Source organism: Myotis myotis, unplaced genomic scaffold (assembly GCF_014108235.1).
Source record: "Myotis myotis isolate mMyoMyo1 unplaced genomic scaffold, mMyoMyo1.p scaffold_m19_p_2, whole genome shotgun sequence".
NCBI classification, from domain to species: Eukaryota; Metazoa; Chordata; class Mammalia; order Chiroptera; family Vespertilionidae; genus Myotis; species Myotis myotis.
In genome coordinates, this window is record NW_023416324.1 from 47,161,209 (window position 1) to 47,180,224 (window position 19,016).

The 19,016-nt window shown below is 36.7% G+C and overlaps 1 protein-coding gene across 2 annotated transcripts in view; it reads right to left on the bottom strand.

Moving 5' to 3' along the window:
- Positions 1-19,016, bottom strand: part of DNAI4 (dynein axonemal intermediate chain 4) — a 58,413-nt gene that overhangs the window by 26,221 nt on the left and 13,176 nt on the right. The window contains exons 5-9 of one of the 2 annotated variants that reach the window (XM_036350480.1): positions 16,893-17,049; positions 11,201-11,245; positions 10,969-11,108; positions 7,224-7,418; positions 4,959-5,153 (exon numbers count right to left, since the gene is read on the bottom strand). In XM_036350480.1, the coding sequence (XP_036206373.1) occupies positions 4,959-5,153; positions 7,224-7,418; positions 10,969-11,108; positions 11,201-11,245; positions 16,893-17,049 (732 nt within the window). The remainder of the gene's footprint in view (positions 1-4,958; positions 5,154-7,223; positions 7,419-10,968; positions 11,109-11,200; positions 11,246-16,892; positions 17,050-19,016) is intronic. The other variant, XM_036350481.1, reaches the window with a different exon arrangement.

The window sequence follows — 19,016 nt, forward strand, 5'->3', positions numbered from 1 at the left end:
CAAAACATCAATAAATAAAGGGGAGGATGGGAGACATCTGTAATACTATCAACAATAAAAAATATATTTTTTAAAAGTCAATAAAGATAAAAATTGAAAATACTATCAACAATTTGACAAAATTAACATTTTAAAAATACCATACCAAATAACAACAGAATATAAAATCTTCTTGAGTATAAAACAGTCACCATATGCTGGGCCATAAAACAAGTTTCGATAAATTTCAAAGGATAGAAATCATATGGAATATGTTCCCTGACCACCACAGAATGTTAAATTAGAATTCAATAGGAAAAAATAGTTTAGCTCTAGCCAGTTTGGCTCAGTGGATAGAGCATCAGCCTGCATACCAAAGGGTCCTAGGTTTGATTCCGGTCAAGGACATGTACCTTGGTTGCAGACTCCTCCCCGGCCCAGGCCCTGGTTGGGACTCATGCAAGAGGCACCAATCAATGTGTTTCTCTCACATCGATATTTCTGTCTTTCCCTCTCTCTTTCACGCTCTCAAAAACCAATGGAAAAGTATCCTCAAATGAGAATTTTTAAAAAAGAAAGGGTAGTTTAAAAATTACTAAAAACTTAAAAATAAAAAGACACACCTCAAACTAACCTATTGGTCAAGAAAACCCACATAAGAAATAAAAAGTTAACTGAATAATAATGAAACACAAGATATCAAAATGTGTGAGATATAGCTAATATAGTACTTACAGGTAAATTTATAATGTAAAATGCCTGTCTTAGATAAGAAAAAATGTGTGAAATCAATGACAAACTTTCTATCTTAAAAAACTGGACAACTAGACTAATAAAAAAGGAGAAGAAAATTCACAAATGAATATAAAAAGTTAAATAGATGATATCACTATAAAGCCTACAGCTACAAATATTAAAAAGAATTTGAGGAGAGGATATTATTAATAGCTTTATGCAAATAACTTCAACCACATAAACACAATTTACCAAAACTGACACAGATAGGAATAGAATATCTGAATAACCCTATATCTGTCAAAAAAAATTACGTTCCAGATGGGTTCACTGGTAAATTTTATCAAGCAATTAAAGAAGAAGCAATACACATTTTTTTTGGAATATAGAGAATGAGAGAAGACTCCCAAAACTCATTTTATATGTCTATGATAACACTGATACAAAAACCCGTCAAGGGATTTATAGGAGGAAAACATTGCAAAAGAAATATGCTACATGAACTCAGTGCAAAATTCTTAAGAGAATATTTAAAAATTGAATATAACAACATATAAAAAGGATAATACAACATAACCAAGTGAGGCTTAACCATAGGGATTCAATTTGTTTTAGCATTTGAAATCAAGCAATGTAACTGGCTACATTGACAAATTAAAGTAGGAAATTTATATAACCATTTTAATTAATTAGAAAAAAATTTGGACAAAATCCAACACCCACTTATCTTTAAAAATGTCTTGCAAACTAGAAGGAGAAGGAAATTTCCTCAAATCAATAAAGTGCATCTACAAACAACTTTAATTCAAATTTAACAGTGAAATATTGAATCTCGCCCTCTAAGTCCAGGAACAAGTTAAAGATATTTGCAAACTTGGGACAGGCAAAGATTTCTTGGAGAGGACATGAAAAACATTAACTACAAAAAAAAAAAAGCTGAAAGAGAAGACCTCATCAAAATTAAAAAAAATTCATCAAAAGACAAATATATTGGCAAGCCATAGGCTTAGAGAAGATAGTTGCAATACATGTATCTTTCACAGAGTTTGTATCCAGCCTAGCCAGTGTGGCTCAGTTGGTTGGAGCATTGTCCTGTTCACCAATAAGTGGCAGATTTGATTCCCAGTCAGGGCACATACCCAGACTGCAGGTTTGATTTGTGCAGGTGGCAACAGATCAGTGTTTCACTCTCACATCAATGTGTGTGTGTCTCTCTCTCCCACTCCTTTCCCTTCCTTTCTCTCTTAAAGGGGGAGGGGGGGGGAGAGCTTGGATCCAAAACATAGAAAAATACATTCTGACAACTTGATTTTAAAATAAAACCTCAATTTTAAAGTGGGCAGAAAATATGCTCAGCTGGTGTTTCTCAGTGGTTAAGCATTGACCTATGAACCAGGCGGTCACAGTTAGATTCCAGGTCAGGGCACATGCCTGGGTTGTGGGCTCAATCCCCAGTATGGGGTGTGCAGGAGGCAACTGGCCAATGATTCTCTCCATCACTGATGTTTTTATCTCTTTCTCTTTCCCTTCATCTCTGAAATAAATTATATATATATATAATAAATATATATAATATATATAATATATATTATATTAATATATATTAATATATATTATTATAATATATATAATATATATATTAAAGTAGGCACAGAATAAAATTGAAAGTAAAAATATATTAATAAAAATTTTTAAAGTAGGCAAAGGACTTGATCAAACATAACACAAAATAAGATATACAAATGACCAAAAAAAAAAAAGAACAAGAAAAGTATTTAATATGACTACCTTTAGGGCATTAAAAAGATTGCCAACATCAGGTGTTATCAAGAATATAATGCAACCGGTACTCTTATATTGCTTGTGGGTTGTAAGATGGTACAAGTACTGTGGGAAGGTATTTTTCAGTTTCTAAAAAAAATTAAACATAATTCTACCCAATGATCCAACAATTTCATCTCTAGGTAATTACCCAAGAGAAATGAAAACATGTCCACAAAAATACACACAACAATGATCATAGCAGCTTTACCCATAAGAGTTCAAAACTGGAAACAGTCTAGGTACCCATCAACAGATGAATGAATATATACATCATGATGGTGTTTTCATAAAATGGAACAGTACTTGGGAAAAAAATAAACTACTTATATACACATCAACCTAGATGAATCTCAAAAACATTATGTTGAATGAAAAAAGCCCGACACCAAAGAATACTTACTATAGGAACCCACTTATATGATATACCAAAACAGCTAATCAGTAGTGAGAGAAATCAGGTGAATGCTTTCTATGGGGAAGAGGGGGTAAACTGTAACTGGTAAACCACACAAGGGAACTTTTTATTTCTTTATTGATTAAGGTATTACATATGTGTCCTTATCGTCCCATTGCCCCCCCCCCACAGTCCCCCACTCATGCCCTCACCCCCCTGGTGTCTGTGTCCATTGGTTAGGCCTATATGCATGCATACAAGTCCTTTGGTTTATCACTGTCCCTTACCCCCACCCTCCCCTACCTTCCCTCTGAGGTTTGATGGTCTGTTGGATGCTTCTGTCTCTAGAGCTGTTTTTATTTATCAGTTTATGTTGTTCATTATATTCCACAAATGAGTGAGATCATGTGATATTTATCTTTCTCTGACTGGCTTATTTCGCTTAGCATAATGCTCTCCAGGTCCACTGTTGCAAATGGTAAGAATTCCTTCTTTTTTACCACAGCATAGTATTCCATTGTATAGATGTACCACAGTTTTCTAATCCACTCATTTGCTGATGGGCACTTAAGCTGTTTCCAAATCTTAGCTATGGTAAATTGTGCTGCTATGAACATAGGGGTGCATATATCCTTTCTGATTGGTATTTCTGGTTTCTTGGGGTATATTCCTAGAAGTGGGATCACTGGGTCAAATGGAATTTTGGGGATTGATGGATATATTCTCTATTCTATTAGGGTATTAGTTACACAGGTTTATATATTTTCAAAATGTATCAAACTACACAGTTAAAATATGTGTATTTCACTGTGTGTAAATCTTACCTCATTAAAAATTTTTCTATGGTATTTTTATTTCTTAGGTGTATTTAAAGAAGTGATCTATCAACAGTTTTGTTTTTAAAATGTCAAAATGCACAGTATAAAGTAAATTTCAACCTTATAACTCTTTAAATATAGGACTAAAAGTTTATGTATGTTATGAAAATGTTAAGTATCAAACTGATATGAAAGAAAGGACATAGTTTTTTAATATTCTTGGATATATGTAAGCAAAAGGTTTACAACCATTTCTCACACATGCTATTTTGTAACCTGACTTTTTGATGTAGGCATATAGAAATTTGATTTTGACTTGAAAGAGCAAGAAAGATTTCATGAAGCAGTTAGCTCTAAAGCATTCATGAAAGATGGGAATACAATAGGCAAAGATGTGATGGATACAAGGGTGGACTGACAAACATAGTACAACTAAAGGTAAGGCAGGAATGTTCAGGTTTTGTTTGCAAATTGTCAGATAAGTATAAAATGGCTAACGTTTAGGGTCTCCAAAGTCATACCATGAGATGAAATAGTCTGTGGCCATATTGCAAGTATCTTTGTATGATACATACGAAGTCTGTAATTTATGCTAGACCATGGGAAGGTTCTGAAGTTTTTTAGCAGTTAAATGCCATGTTCAAACCTGTGTTTATGATACATCAGCATGTCAGAATGGTAGAAAGAAAAAACAATTGGAATGGAATCAAAAGATCTTGGTTGAAGGCCTAGCTTTGTCATAGACTATGTAACCTTATAAAGTTCCTATAGCCTTTATTTTGTTCATTCAAGTATTGAAAGGTTAAATTAGATAATCTCTAAAATCCTTCCAAATATTTGAGAACATGTGAGATGGAATTTGTAGCAATGAGAATAGGAAGAATGACCCTGCAATAAAATTAGGAAGAGGTCATAAAAGCCAGAACCTGGGAGGTATAAAAGGCAATGGAAAAAGAAATTTGAATATGAGAGGATATCTAATGCAGGGCAAAGGGAGACACAAATGCTTACGAGTTTTTAAAACTAAGGAACTACGACTTGCGGTGGGCCCTTTAGTCTGAGTTCTGTTACTTGCATGTTTACTGCTGAAAGCTACATAAACACATCTTCTGATAAGTGATAACCCAGTCGGTATTAAACTTAGAAGTAATAACACCATTTAATTTTTAAAAATAGTTGAGTTTGTTTAAATTTTATTTTTAAAATACCTTTTAAAATAGGAAGCTGACGATAAGCTGCAAGTTTGGGCTGAAATACATTCTCCATTAGAACTCGTTCCATAAAAAATAAGTCCTGGTGAAACTTTTCGGATTTGAATATTGCTTCTGAGTGGTCTTCTTCTTCATCATGCATTTTAGCCAGAATTGCATTTTCTATTTCCATTATAGAACTAGCGTCACTATCTGTAAAATGCAAACATAATGTAATGATAAAATAATCTAAATAATATTAGATGATTCATCCTAAATATTAAAAAATGACATTTTGTCATTACTATTTGTTTTCTTCCAGAATTCAACAACTTCAGGAGACATTTGTTGAATAACTTTTATGTACCAAGCACATGCAAGATATACATATATTATCTCATTTTGGAATTCTCAATCACTCAAAAGTATACTAGCTTTCAAAAGATAAGCAATGATAACCTCATGAGGTAATTTTCATTCATGTCTATACATTTTTATTCCAATTAAAACAAGATAATCAGTCTTCAGATAAAGGTCCAATCTGATTGTTGCTTTATAGGAATATTATACCACTGCTGTGTTAATTTTTTATTGATGTTATAGTAAATTATCAAAAACTTAGTGGATTAAAAACATGCAAACTTAGAGTGCTGTAGGTTAGCGGTTTGGATGCAGCTCTCACTGAGCTAAAACCAATAAGTGAATAGGGTTTTGTCTCTTTCTGAAGAGTCTAGAGGAGAATTTGTTTCTTTGTCTTTTCCAGCTTTGGACCCAGCCACAGCCTTCCCCCATCTTCAAAGTCAGCAATATTACATCTCTCTGACCTTCTGTCATTGCATCTCTCTCTGACCACAGCTAGGAAAGGCCCTCCACTTTAACATACATGGGACTAGATGGAGCCCACTCGGATAATGCAAGATCATCTTCTCCTTTGAAGACCTTTATTTAATCAGATCTGGAAAGTCTCTTCTGCCATGTAAGGTAAGGTATTTACACGTTCCAGGTATTGGGATGTATACATTTAGGGGGAAGTATTAGTCTGCCTAGCACACTATTTAGCAGACTTTTATTTTAAAAAACAAATAAAGGGAAATCCTGCTTCAATAAAGATGGCCCAGATATTTTTGCCTGTTCCTCCTGCTAAATGCAATTAAAAATCCTGGAATATCCTATATAATAAAAGGATAATACGCAAATAGACCAAATGGCAAAACAACTGAACAACCAATCAAAGTGTAATATGCTAATGATATGCTAAGGCTGCTCAACTGCTCACTATGATGTGCACTGACCACCAGGGGCAGATGCTCCAACGGGTAGGTGAGCTTGCTGCTGGGGTCCAGCTGATTGGGACTGGGCGAGACGGGCCGGATATGCCCTGGAGCCCTTCCGCGATCCCTTCTCAGCCCAATTGTGCTCCAGTGGGGTTCCTCAGCCTGGCCTGTGCCCTCTCGAAATCCAGGACCCTTCAGGGGATGTTGGAGAGCCAGTTTTAGCCTGATCCTGCAGGCCACTCTCCTTGGGAGGGTGCCAGACGCTATGCTCATGGCTGGCGAGCGCTGCTGTGGCAGTGCGAGCCTCTCCTGATCAGGACTGATTGGGCATGAGCCTGCCACAGGCATAGTGGGGCTGGGATGAGCGGGAGTGGCAGGTACGAACTACAGGTGGCGTTGGATTGTGGGTTTCGGCCCTATCCCTGCAGGCCACCCAGAGGGACCCCACCCGTGCACAAATTCATGCACTGGGCCTCTAGTATATATATAACATGAGAAGGCTTTAAAAGTCTTTGGAAGTGGAAGGTAGAGCACCTAGATAGCTATGGATTCCTCAGAATCCAAGGAATGACACCGTTGTGAATTCTCTGGGTTTTCTTATTGCCACATATATTCCAAACATAAAGCTGAAGAAGCCAGCAAATTTAATGAAATTGAATTGTAAATTCCATCTCCCCCCCCCCCACTCTGCCTCCCCCAAAAAATCTCTAGCCACAGATGGTTTTACTGGAGAATTCCACCAGACATTTAAAGAATTAACACCAATTCTACACAACCTCTTCCAGAAAATAGGAGGGAAAGGAAAATTTCTAATGCAACGTATGACATTAGGATTCAAAAAACAAGACAAAGAAAGTACAAAAGAAGATATAGACCAATATCCCTCATGAGCATAGACACAAAAATACTTTTCATGTTCCATACAGAAAGAAAATATTATAACTGCTAAAAAAAAGAATTTATTAAAAATGTCATGTGAAAAACCTCATTCAAAAAACTGAAATCTTACTTTTTTCTATAGTACTTCCTGGCCCTCTTCGATCCTGATCTTTAGAAAGTACACTGACTTTACTGCTCGACTCAATTATAGATCGTCTTAGACTTCCTCTGCAGCTTGAGTCAATTGTAGATTGTTTTACTGGTAAAGATGCAAGCTCCAGAGTGTTGTAAGAATCATATAAATCCCAAGCAGTAGACATTATGCCTAAATAAAGAGACAGCAAGGTAAAAATTACTATAAACCAAAATTGTAATATTTTAGTTTACACATAACTAGTCATAGCAAAATCTAAGATATCTACTGTCTAGGGGGGAAAAACATTTAACCACAATGGCAGGAAGTGGATAAAAATTAAAAAAAATAGATCATGAAGATACCTTAAGAGATCCTTAGGCATCACACTCTCAGCACCTATACTTTAGTGGTAGCTCCAAATTAGCCTTACCATCCTTTCTGATCCCCACACCTCCCTTCTCTTCATCCAAAACTGGCACAGTAGAAGATCAACAGTCTCTCAGTTGACATGAGCCCAGACAATTTATAATAATAAAAGCGTAATATGATACTTAGACTGGACAGCCAAACGACCTTCCGGACATCCTTCAGGACAACCTTTCAGACGAAGCTGGGGCTGCAAGGGCAGGCCAGGGCAAGCAGGGCTGCAAGGGCCGAGCCCCTTGCACGAATTTCGTGCATCGGGCCTCTAGTCATGTTATAACAAGGTTTACTATTCCTTTACTACGGTTAACACGTAAGAAGATGTTATATTCCTCAGAACTTTGTATTTATAATCATCTAATTCCATTTTACCAAAAAAAATTTTCTATATACTTATTTGAAAAGATCATACATATTGAGAAAATGACAGACCCTGTTCTCACAGAGCTGGTAGAGTAGTAGGGTTTTGAATTTCTCTTTTAATTTTTTGTTTATCTATATTTATTCAAATGAGCAAATATAACACTGTCTACAAAAAAAAGCTCCCAACCCTTAGTTGCTGATATAAAAATGAAAGGCTTATATAGCAAGTATTTCACCAGTGACCAAATAATAATATATTCCTACATGCTAAACTTTCATTTAAAGTACAGGGATTTAATAAAGAATTTCCCCCCTGAAAATAAAAACAGGATCTGGACTTAATAAGTGCAACTACTTCATTGTTAGAAGCTTTTTTCATAATGAAAAATGAAGGCTCTCTAGGGTTTAACAAGGTTTTCAATTAGTAGGAATGTTAACTCACATTTCATAACATTTCTATCTTATTGAATTTATTTTAATAGTATTAGCAAAATCATATACAGAATAAATACCTAGTCTATTTTGCTGAATTGAAAGCGGAATAATTTCCATGTTCATGAAATAAAAGATCATAGAAAGAAATCATCTTTGAATATTAAATTACCTAACCTCCCCCCCCTTTATCTGATAGTTTAAGTTGAATTACATTGTTATATGGTCACTAATAAAATAATTCCTATATAAATGAGTGTGCATGTTATAAATGAGCAATGTAAAATGTTAGAGTGATTTACAATTGTTTCTTCTTTGAAGAGAACATTGGTAATTTTACTTTGGATACCATCATTATACTTGTTCATTTGAATAAATTTAAGAAATAGAAAACTTCAAACCACATCCATAAAATCATGGACAAGATGGAATAATAAATTATAACCTTCCAATTATATGTTGTTGTATATTATTAAAGAAAGCTATGCTAACTAGTATTAGAAAAAGTATTCCCACCTATACCTATGTTCTGAGCATTTTTGAATCTCAGATATGCCTAAATAGTTTTTATACATTTAATAACAGTTTCTTTCTACTAGTTTAATTCAAACTACAAAAGAGTAGCAACTGGCTATATAACATTTATAGAATAATTACTTTTTATCTGAGTAAGAAAACATGGTCACTTGGAGGAAAAAAAGGTAAATATGACTTGCATGTCCATCACCCAGTGATAATAACTGCTAACATTCCAGTGTATGTCCTTCTAGATTCACATATAAATGTATTTGTATGTAAACAAATATGTGTATATTTTAATAAAGTGAGTTCATATCACACACTTTTATTAAAAACTTTTTATTGTAGTATCATATATAGAAAACAAAGTGGCTTTATGAAATCTACAAAGTTATGAAATTTAACTGTATTTTCAAAAGTTAGCCAGAAACACTAATACACTTATTCTATTAGCCACTTATTTGTAATGCCACTTTTATTATAAACTAGAGGCCCAATGCACGAAATTCGTGCAAGGGGCTTGGCCGCTGTCGCCATGGCTCTGTCCAGAAGGTTGTCTGGAAGGATGTCTGGTCTAATTAACATATTACACTTGTATTATTATAGATTACTACATACATAACTGTTAAGTGGGAAAAAAATCCTCACTTTTTGTGAATCTTTACAGAAGAAACTTCACTAAATTAACACTTCTGGCCTTTGTCCTTCACTGATGCATTACCAGGGAAAGAGAAATGACTAATCCTGTAGGAGAGTTTAGAAGGAATTTCAGTTCAGTCACTTCTGAATTCTCTTGTTAGGCCTGCTCATTTACAGAAAGCATTCATTCTGGTCTGTTCTTACCTCTACACAGGAGGTCTGTAGTTGGCTAGTTGTGCCAATCACTATTGCTAAGTCCTATTCTGGAGGTAAGAAATAGCAAGCCCGCTTAGCTGCAGATTGAAGGCTACATTTTTCAATTAACTTTATCAATAATAAAGGTAATATTTTGATTTCCATCTCTCTGACTCCTAAATCTCTTTCAATTTCATACAAAATCAGGGAAGGAAGACATCTATAAAACCTTAATATTTACTTGGTTTGTATCCAAATTCTTTAGTATAAATTGTCTTTTATTATTTTAATAAAATTTTCATTGTAAAATATATACCATTCACCGAAGAATGTATAACACATATATGTGTAGTGTCAAGAAATTAATAATACCAGTTACTTACCAGCCATACAAAATTGAACATCCCCAGGTGCTTAGAAGTCCCTTGGACATTCTCCTAGCATTGCTTTCTTCCTTCTAGCTACCTAGTTTATAGTTTTGCTGAATTACAAAGGCCATTACGATTATAACCTTTCTTCTAATTACCCCTTTGGCAACACTTCACAGATTTAGGACTATGCAGTGTTCTCAGGGTTGTTAATTTAAAAACATTAAAAGATAGTAGTTAAGAGAACAGGCTCTAGAACTAGACTGTTGAGGGGTATCATTTGTCTGCAGTACTAGCTGAGTGACCTTGGTCAAGTTAGTTAACTTCTCTTTGCTTGTTTCTTCCTCTATAAACTGGGGAATAATAATAGTACCTACTTCCTGAGGTTGTTGTGAGAATTAAACCGGTTAAAGGCCTAAAATAGTGTAAAAGGCCTAGAATAGTATCTGGTTCATATTAAATGTTATTAGTTATACATGATATTCTTTGTAACATAAACAATTAGTTTCTATAACATTTCATAAACACTTGAAGAGTACAAAGTTCTATGATACAGTTTGTGTAAAAATGAAAAATGATAATTATGTTATTTAAATCTTCTATATCTATGTTTATTACTTGTTAACTTAGTTGTCAAATTCCGAAAGCTGTATATTACAGTACTCAGTTACTGTTGTGATTTGGCCAAATTATTCCCAATTTTTGCTTTATATACTTCAACATTTACTTGTTAATTGATAGACTCATAGAATGTATATGAAAACATGATAGTTTATCAAGCAGAATAAAACATAAATTACCTTTGTTTTCCTTTATAATTCTGTCACATTGAACATCTTTATTCTTTGGTGCTCCATTAATAGTCTGCATCATTCTTTCAACATATAAGTCATTGCCTAATCTATTTTTACAAAGGTTCTCATAATTCTTGTTTCTCTGGCTATAAAAAATAAAGTACGTTTAACTCATTAATAAAAAATTAATATTACTACACATATCATCTTTTTATATTATGCATTTTCTTAAAATTACCTTCTTAATGTGGATCGCACCAAAAAGTGAGAGATCAAAAATCTCCTGAGGAAGAGATTGCCTTTTATTAAACTAACAAAAAGAAGTTTTTTATTCTGTACCTCCCAACATCACTACTTCTTTCATTGCCCACCCAAAATATGTTAAGACTATCTCCACATAGATTTTATAAACTTTGACATAAACACTTAAAGATATAAATTTCCCTCAATGTACTACTTACTTTTGTAACATCCTGTAGGTATTACTTTCATAATTATTTAGTTCTGAGTATTCCCTAAATTTCCAGATTCAGGAAGAATTTAGGAATGTACTTGTTAACTTCCAAATGTATATGTAAACGTGTGTCTATGTTTTAGTTGAGATTTATGTTATTTTGTTGTTGTTAATCCTCACCCAACGATACCTTTCCATTGATTTTTAGAGAGAGTGGAAGGGATGGGGAGAGACTGAGAGAGAGAAACGCCAATGTGAGAGAGACACATCTACTAGTTGCCTCTAACATGCGCCTGACCAGGGCTGGCGATGGAATCTGCAACCCAGGTATGTTCCCTTGGCTGGAATCAAACCTGGGACCCTTCAGTCCTCGGGCCGACACTCTATCCACTGAGCCAAACCAGATAGGGCTGTTACTAATTTTTATCTTCATTCCACTATGGTTAGATAATTTATTTTGCATGCTACCACTTCTTTGAAATTTTTGAAACTGTTTCATGGCCTTGTGCATGGATGGTTTTTATAAATGTTCCATGTGTGCCTGAAAAGAGTGTGTGTTCTCCAATTGTGGAATATAGAGTTCTATGTATAACCATTAGATTACATTTTTGGTTCAAATTTTCTACATCTATACTAATTTTTATCTGGTTGACCTATCAATAATTAATAGAGGTATGTTTAAATATTTTAATTTAATAGGATACTTTTCAAATTTCCAATTTTTGCTTCATATATTTTGGAGATTATTTTATTATGAAAATTCAAGTTTAGAATTATTATACCTTCCTGTCATTATGAAGTAACCTTCTTTATTCCAAATAATGCTGTCAGTTTAATTGTTTCTCTGTAGATGATATGCAATTTCTTTTTTCTTCTGTTTTAAAAATCTTTCACTATTTGTTGTTGTTGTTTTTATATATTCAATACAACACCAGTACAATGCACTCAGTTCCTTTTTTTTTTTTTTTTAGATTTTTTAAAAATGCAGTCCTTTTTCAGTAGAATGGTGTCTTTAAACAGTAAGTCTTTACCCACTCTCTTTGCATAGTAATTCTCCTCCATTCTTTTTATTCTACCTTTTTGGAACTGACTAACTGTACATTAGGCCTTTATTCTATTGTCAATATCTTTTTAAATTTCTCATACTTAATATCCCATTATTTTGTATATTATACAAACTTTATTTTATATATTTTACAAACTTTAATTTGTATAATTTATCCAGATCTTTGTTTGTATGGTATTCCTATCCAATTTATTAAATCTATATTCTATTATGGCCTATTTAAATTTAATGTGTATTTTAATTATAAGAATTAAGTCAGTGTTTACTTTTTAATTTCAACAATTACATAAACATACTTTAAAGTACTTTTTAGATGTTTTTCCAAATATAAATAATCATTTTGATAGTGTCTTAATGTTAATAATGTTTTAACTCTATCTTTTATTTAAATATTTCACAGATATTTTATATTCTATCTGGTAATATAGAATATATTAGTGGTTAGGGTCTAGATCTAGGGTTCCTTATTTAGTTTAACTCTCATTCATAATGGCTTTTAAAAAGCAACTGGTAATCTTTGTGACTTTACTGTGCTTTTACCAAACCTTATCTGAGAAATCTTAAAAGCCTAAATGGGTATATTTTCCTTCAGAGAAGACTTGTGCTTGCTTATCATAGTGGCTAGGAGACCCTGCTGACCTGAGAACACTGGAGATAATTAAGATCCTTTAACGGGTCTGAGCTTAATAAAAAAAATCTCTCTTTTAGCTTTTTCAATTTGTTGGGGGAACCCAAGACTTACTGGTGGAGTCTAGATCTATGAGTTAATATAACATTTGCTTCTAGTATCTCTCACTCTTTGATTTCAAATCACTTATCTATCCCTTTGTTATTTTTCTCTTTCCTTTTTTTCAGTCCTGGTAGCTTTTGCATAAGTCATATGAAATTTTAAAAGTATATTATTCAAGATTTAATTGTACTATATTTTATAATGCAAACAACACTACAATATTTCATATTTGAGTAAGAATAATATTCCCAAAATAAATTTAGTGAATTTTTTAGTAGTCTGCATCATATTCAAATTATATTTGAAGCTAAATAATCTGAATAACTACATTAATAAGTTATTTGTAGTAACTATGTCAACAGAGCAGACTTTAGAGCAAGGAAATTTGTCAGAGATAAAGATTGGTTATTACCTAGTGATAAAGGGGTTAATTCCTCAAAGGCAACAATCCTGAATGTGTATGCACCTAACAACAGAGGTTCAACATACATGAGGCAAAAACTAGTAATCTACACTGAGTGGCCAGATTATTATGACCAGCCAGATTATTATGACCACCCCATCAGTACAATGAAGTGAATTAGTTATGCAAATAATAATAATAATAAAACCTTGAGAGTATTTGCTTAGGAAGTTTTCAATATTCAGTATTTTTGGAAGAGTCAATGAAGTACTGATGGGGTGGTCATAACAATCTGGCTGGTCATAATTATCTGGCCACTCAGTGTATTTATAGTCATTAATAAAGAGAAATGGAAAATCTACTCTAATATAGTAATGTTAATTATTTTCCCATAACAGATATTCCCTTAAGTTTTGAATATAAAAATGTCAGTCCTTTCTATTTTATCTTTTTTAAAATAATTTTTATTTCTTAAAGTATTACAAAGAGTATTACATATGTCTCCTTTTCCCCCCCCTTGTCTTTCCCCCAGCCTCCCCTACGCCCCAGTGTTTTGTGTCCATTCGTTATTCTTATATGCATGCATATAAGTCCTTCAGTTGATCTTTTAACGCCCCCCCCGCAAACCCTTCCCAGGCTTCCCACTGTAGTTTGACAGTCTGTTCAATGCAGCTCTGCCTCTGCATCTATTTTTGTTCATCAGTTTATATTGGTCTTTATTATCCATTTCAACCTCACCGGGGCCATTCCAACCTCACTGGGGCTGTTTCAACCTCACCGGGGCCGTTTCAGCCTCACCGGGGCCATCCCGAACTCACCGGGGCCGTCTCTACCTCATCGGGGCCGTTTCGGCCTCACCGGGCCGTCCCGACCTCACTGGGGCCATTTTGACCTCACCGGGGCTGTCCCGACCTCACCATGGCTGTCCCTACCTCACTGGGGCTGTTTCAACCTCACTGGGGCCATCTCAACCTCACAGGGGCCGTCCTGAACTCACCGGGGCTGTCCCAACCTCACCATGGCTGTCCCTACCTCACCGGGGCAGTTTCAACCTCATCAGGGCTGTCCCAATCTCACCGGGGCCATCCCGACCTCACCGGGGTTGTCCCAACCTCACCGGGGCCGTCCCGACCTCACCGGAGCTGTCTCAACCTCACTGGGGCCATTTCAACCTCACCAGGGCTGTCCCGACCTCGCTGGGGCCATCCCGACCTCACCGGGGCTGTCCCGACCTTGGTGGGGTTGTCCCGACCTCACCAGGGCCGTTTCAACCTCACCGGGGCAGTTTCAGCCTCAACGGGGCCGTCCTGACCTCACCGGGGCCGTCCCGACTTCACTGGGGCCGACTCGACCTCACTGGGCCGTCCCGACCTCACCTGGGCGTCCCGACCTCGCCGGGGTTGTCCCGACCTCACCGGGGCCATTTTAACCTCACTGGGGCCATTCCGACCTCATCGGGGCCATCCTGACCTCACTGGGGCAGTGTTGACCTCACCGGGGCCCTCTCGACCTCTCCAGGGGTGTTCTGACATCACCGGGGCCGTCCCAATCTCACCGGGGCCGTCCCGACCTCACCAGTGCGTCCTGGCCTCACCGGGACAACACGAAGTTTGGCATTCTATCCTTTGTTGGGCTGCTCCTTGCTGGAAAATATCTCCAGGCATTCTTAGTAGCTGAATATCTGGTATGCTTGCTTGGATTTCGTTTTCTACTAAGTGCACAGACTGCTTGTCTGCTGTCTCCCAGCGTCCCATGTGAGACTGGAACTGGTGGACCTGCTTGTGCGTTTGCTGATACAGCGGTTCCATGTCGCCGGCCCAGCCTGGTCCAGCTCTGGCTTCCTCCGAACCTGGTTCTGCTTCTTGAGTGTGTCTCTTTTGGATGCGAGGAGTTGAAATCTGAAGTTTGTTGGGTTGGGCTCTGTACTTGGTGCCTCTGCACATCCTACTCAGTCTCAGTGCTCTTCTTTCTTTCCTTCCAGTTGTAGAGCTTCCACTGGGCCAGCTTTCCCATGGTTCTGAATGATAGCTCTTTGTCCTATAGTTGGTAGTTTCGATGTTGCTGTTTGAGGCAGCACACACAGGTCTGTACCTTATGCCGCCATCTTGGTTCTCCTGGGTCTGCTTCTTGAGTGTATCTCTGATGGGTGCGAGGAGTTGAAGTCTGCAATTTGTTGGGTTATGCTTCAAAGGCGCAGGTGGGTCTTTTTGTGCCACTTTCAAGGCTTGGATGGGGATGTAAATTGGGTAGGGCGGGGTCTCAGGGAGTCACCAGGCTGGAGCAAATAGCAATGGCATTTCCCCGGCTCCTCGCCTCTCTGGGACTCAGGGACTTCGCGTCCCCTAGGGCTGGTGAGCAGCTGTGCAACAGAGCCTCCCTCGCTTTCCGATTGCTGCAAGGCTGTGCTGCCTCTCCCCGTGAGGCCTGGGGCCTCAGAGATCCGACCCGGACAAGCCCAGTGAATTCGAGAGTTCGTAACCCCTTCTGATTGAAAAAAACCACGCATCCAGTTGTGGTCCGCCTGGCGCGCGACTCTGTACCTATGTTCTTGGTGCCTCTGTAGCTCCTACTCAGTCTCACTGCGCTTCTTGCTTTCCTTCTAGTTGTAGAACTTCCACTGGGCCAACTTCCCCATGGTTCTGAATGGTGGTTGTTTGTCTTATAGTTGGTAGTTTCAATGATGTTGTGGGAGGCAGCATGCACAGGTCTACACCCTACGCCACCATCTTGGTCTCCTCAGTCCTTTATATATGCATAAAAATCATTAAACCCTATATTGACACTTGGAAGCTTTCTTTATTTCTTTTATGACTTATCTTAGTAGTTCCTCTACTTTTTAGTGAATATGGTAAAGCCATGGGTTCTTAAGTGCATACAGTATAAACACTTTAAGTATAATTTCACAGGACACATAGGGTAACAAATAATTTCACCAGGCACATACACCACAGTATTTATCCAGGAATCCCCAAGGACAGAAACAAGAATAAGAACTCCACTCAACCGGTGTAGCTCAGTGGTTGAATGTCAACCTATGAGCCAGAAAGTCACAGTTGGATTCCCAGTCAGGGCACATGCCTGGGTTTCAGGCTTAAGTCCTAGTAGGGGGCATGCAGGAGGTAACCTACTGATGATTCTTTCTCATCATTGATGTTTTTTTCTCTCTCTCTTTTCCTCTCTCTGAAATCAATAAAAACGTATTTTTTAAAAAATAGTAAGAAACTCTGTCTTTGCATTTAAATTATAGAAGCAATATAAACAGTTGAACCATACATACAGTATTTTTTCAGCTTCTTCAGCTTCTACAGAAATCATGACTGTTGGTAGGTTAAACAATGTCACTGTTTCTGTCTCGGTGAGTAGTATGTCTATAGTCTTCTTTAGTTCTTCTTTGGTTATAGTTTTTCTGGTTGTTTTCTTTGGAATTTGTAACTCTAAAATGCACAATACAAATCATTTGGTAACTGCTCCTTTAAAATAGTATATTAAATAACTGGGAACATAATATGCAACCTTCCTTTGAAACTAAGCAAATTTCTAGTCTTTATCTACAACAACCTTTTGTTCTTTGTCCTTTTTATCAGTTGTCTTTTGATTTAGATTACAGCCCACCTCTAATCATCTTTACCAGGAGCTAAAGACTCTCCAATGGAAGTTCGGGTTAAATATAGGATCAAAATAGGCTTATTATCCATGCAAATAAGATATTGAAAAAGGTTGGCCTCAAGCTTCTAGGCTAGCCAGAGGTCCAAGTTCCTTTAAAAAAATTTCACTCAGGACTGGGGAAGTTGGAAGAGTCATGACAAAGTATATAGGTTACACAGAGTTCAATGTTTTCTGTTAAAAACAGGGTGTGAAGCAGGAATCCATGAGTGTTTAGGAAGGGTAAAACTTGGATAGCTTTAGAAAAACAAAACTTAAGGGTATACACATTCCACAGACTAAGGCTCAGTCTCCTCTTAAGAAGTCCCAGAGCCTAAGAAAAAAACTTTTCTTATAACCTAAAAAAAAAATTCAAGTTATTAATTCCACTAATTCCAGGAAAGTAACAGTCTAGTCAATCTTCTACTTAATTGCTGATTTTTGCCTGGATCTCTGTATCAACCATTGTCTGAATGTTGCTTGTACTGAGAAATTGCCTGAAACTTATATATATATATATGCCTAATATGCAAATTGTCCCCTCAGGAGTTCGACCAGGAGTTCAATTGCTCCCTATGTTGTGTGCTGACTGCCAGGGGGTAGCATGGAACAAAGGAAGGCCCCAGCTGGTAGCCAGCAGCTGGGGAAGGGAGGCCCCAGCCGGCAGCTGGAAGGCCCTGATTGGCCCTGATCACTGGCCAGGCCTAGGGACCCTACCCATACATGAATTTCATGCACCGGGCCTCTAGTATACCTATAGAATTTATTTCATGGGCCAGATCCCCTAAAGCAAAAATGGCCGTACAATTAGATCTTGACTGCATATCCCTCTCCACCTGGAAAAGCACACAAATTTATCAATTTGCCTCACCTGCCCTTATTTACTTCCAGAGATGGAGAGAACACATCTCCTCCATTCCTAATAGTTCTTCCAGAAGGAGGGAAGGGTAAAACTTGGATAGCTTTAGAAAAACAAAACTTTTTTTTTTTTTGGTAGGTCTGATGGTTTTACTTGACATAATAAAATTGGTGCAAAACCACTTTTGTCTAATTACTTTTAAACTTTTGGTCCAAATACATAAAATATGCAATATTTACAGCATTTTCCTTTTTGTAAATGCAATGCTTTAAAACACATTATAAAGCACTGTAGTAAAAATAGTTTAAAAGTAAAAGTACAGAAGTAGGAAAACCCTACCCATACCACAGCTCACTAAATGGAGTTATAATATGGAGTCACCAGTACCTGTTGACAGCTTTACAGATAACCTGGAGAAACAAATACTAAACTTACTTTTTTTTATATTAATGTGTGGAAGCCTCAACTAAAATTTCAGCGTTCTCTGTAGTGTCTCCTCAATCTTAGATACTGGAGAGATAGGAATGAGAAACACTGCTTTGATCTTTTTACAGTATTAGTAATAGTTTGAATTGGTTTTTAACACTAATGACGGTTATTTTTTTTAAGGAAATGAACATGGCCTACATAAATGTGTAGAATATGTGTAGAAAGGGCTGGAGGTGGTCATGACAATAACCCAGTCCTGGTCTCCCTCGGAGAGGATGAGTTTCACTCCTGCAACAGACATTGCTGGCTGTCTAAAGTTTCATTGCTAAGTCCTTCTCCCTTTCTTTGCCTCTTTCCATTTAACAGAGACTGAAACACCAAGTATTTAGGTTTCCTACACTCTCTTGAAGCTAGGGGTGGCCATGTGAAACAGTTCTAACCAACAAGATAAAATAAAAAAATAAACAAGAA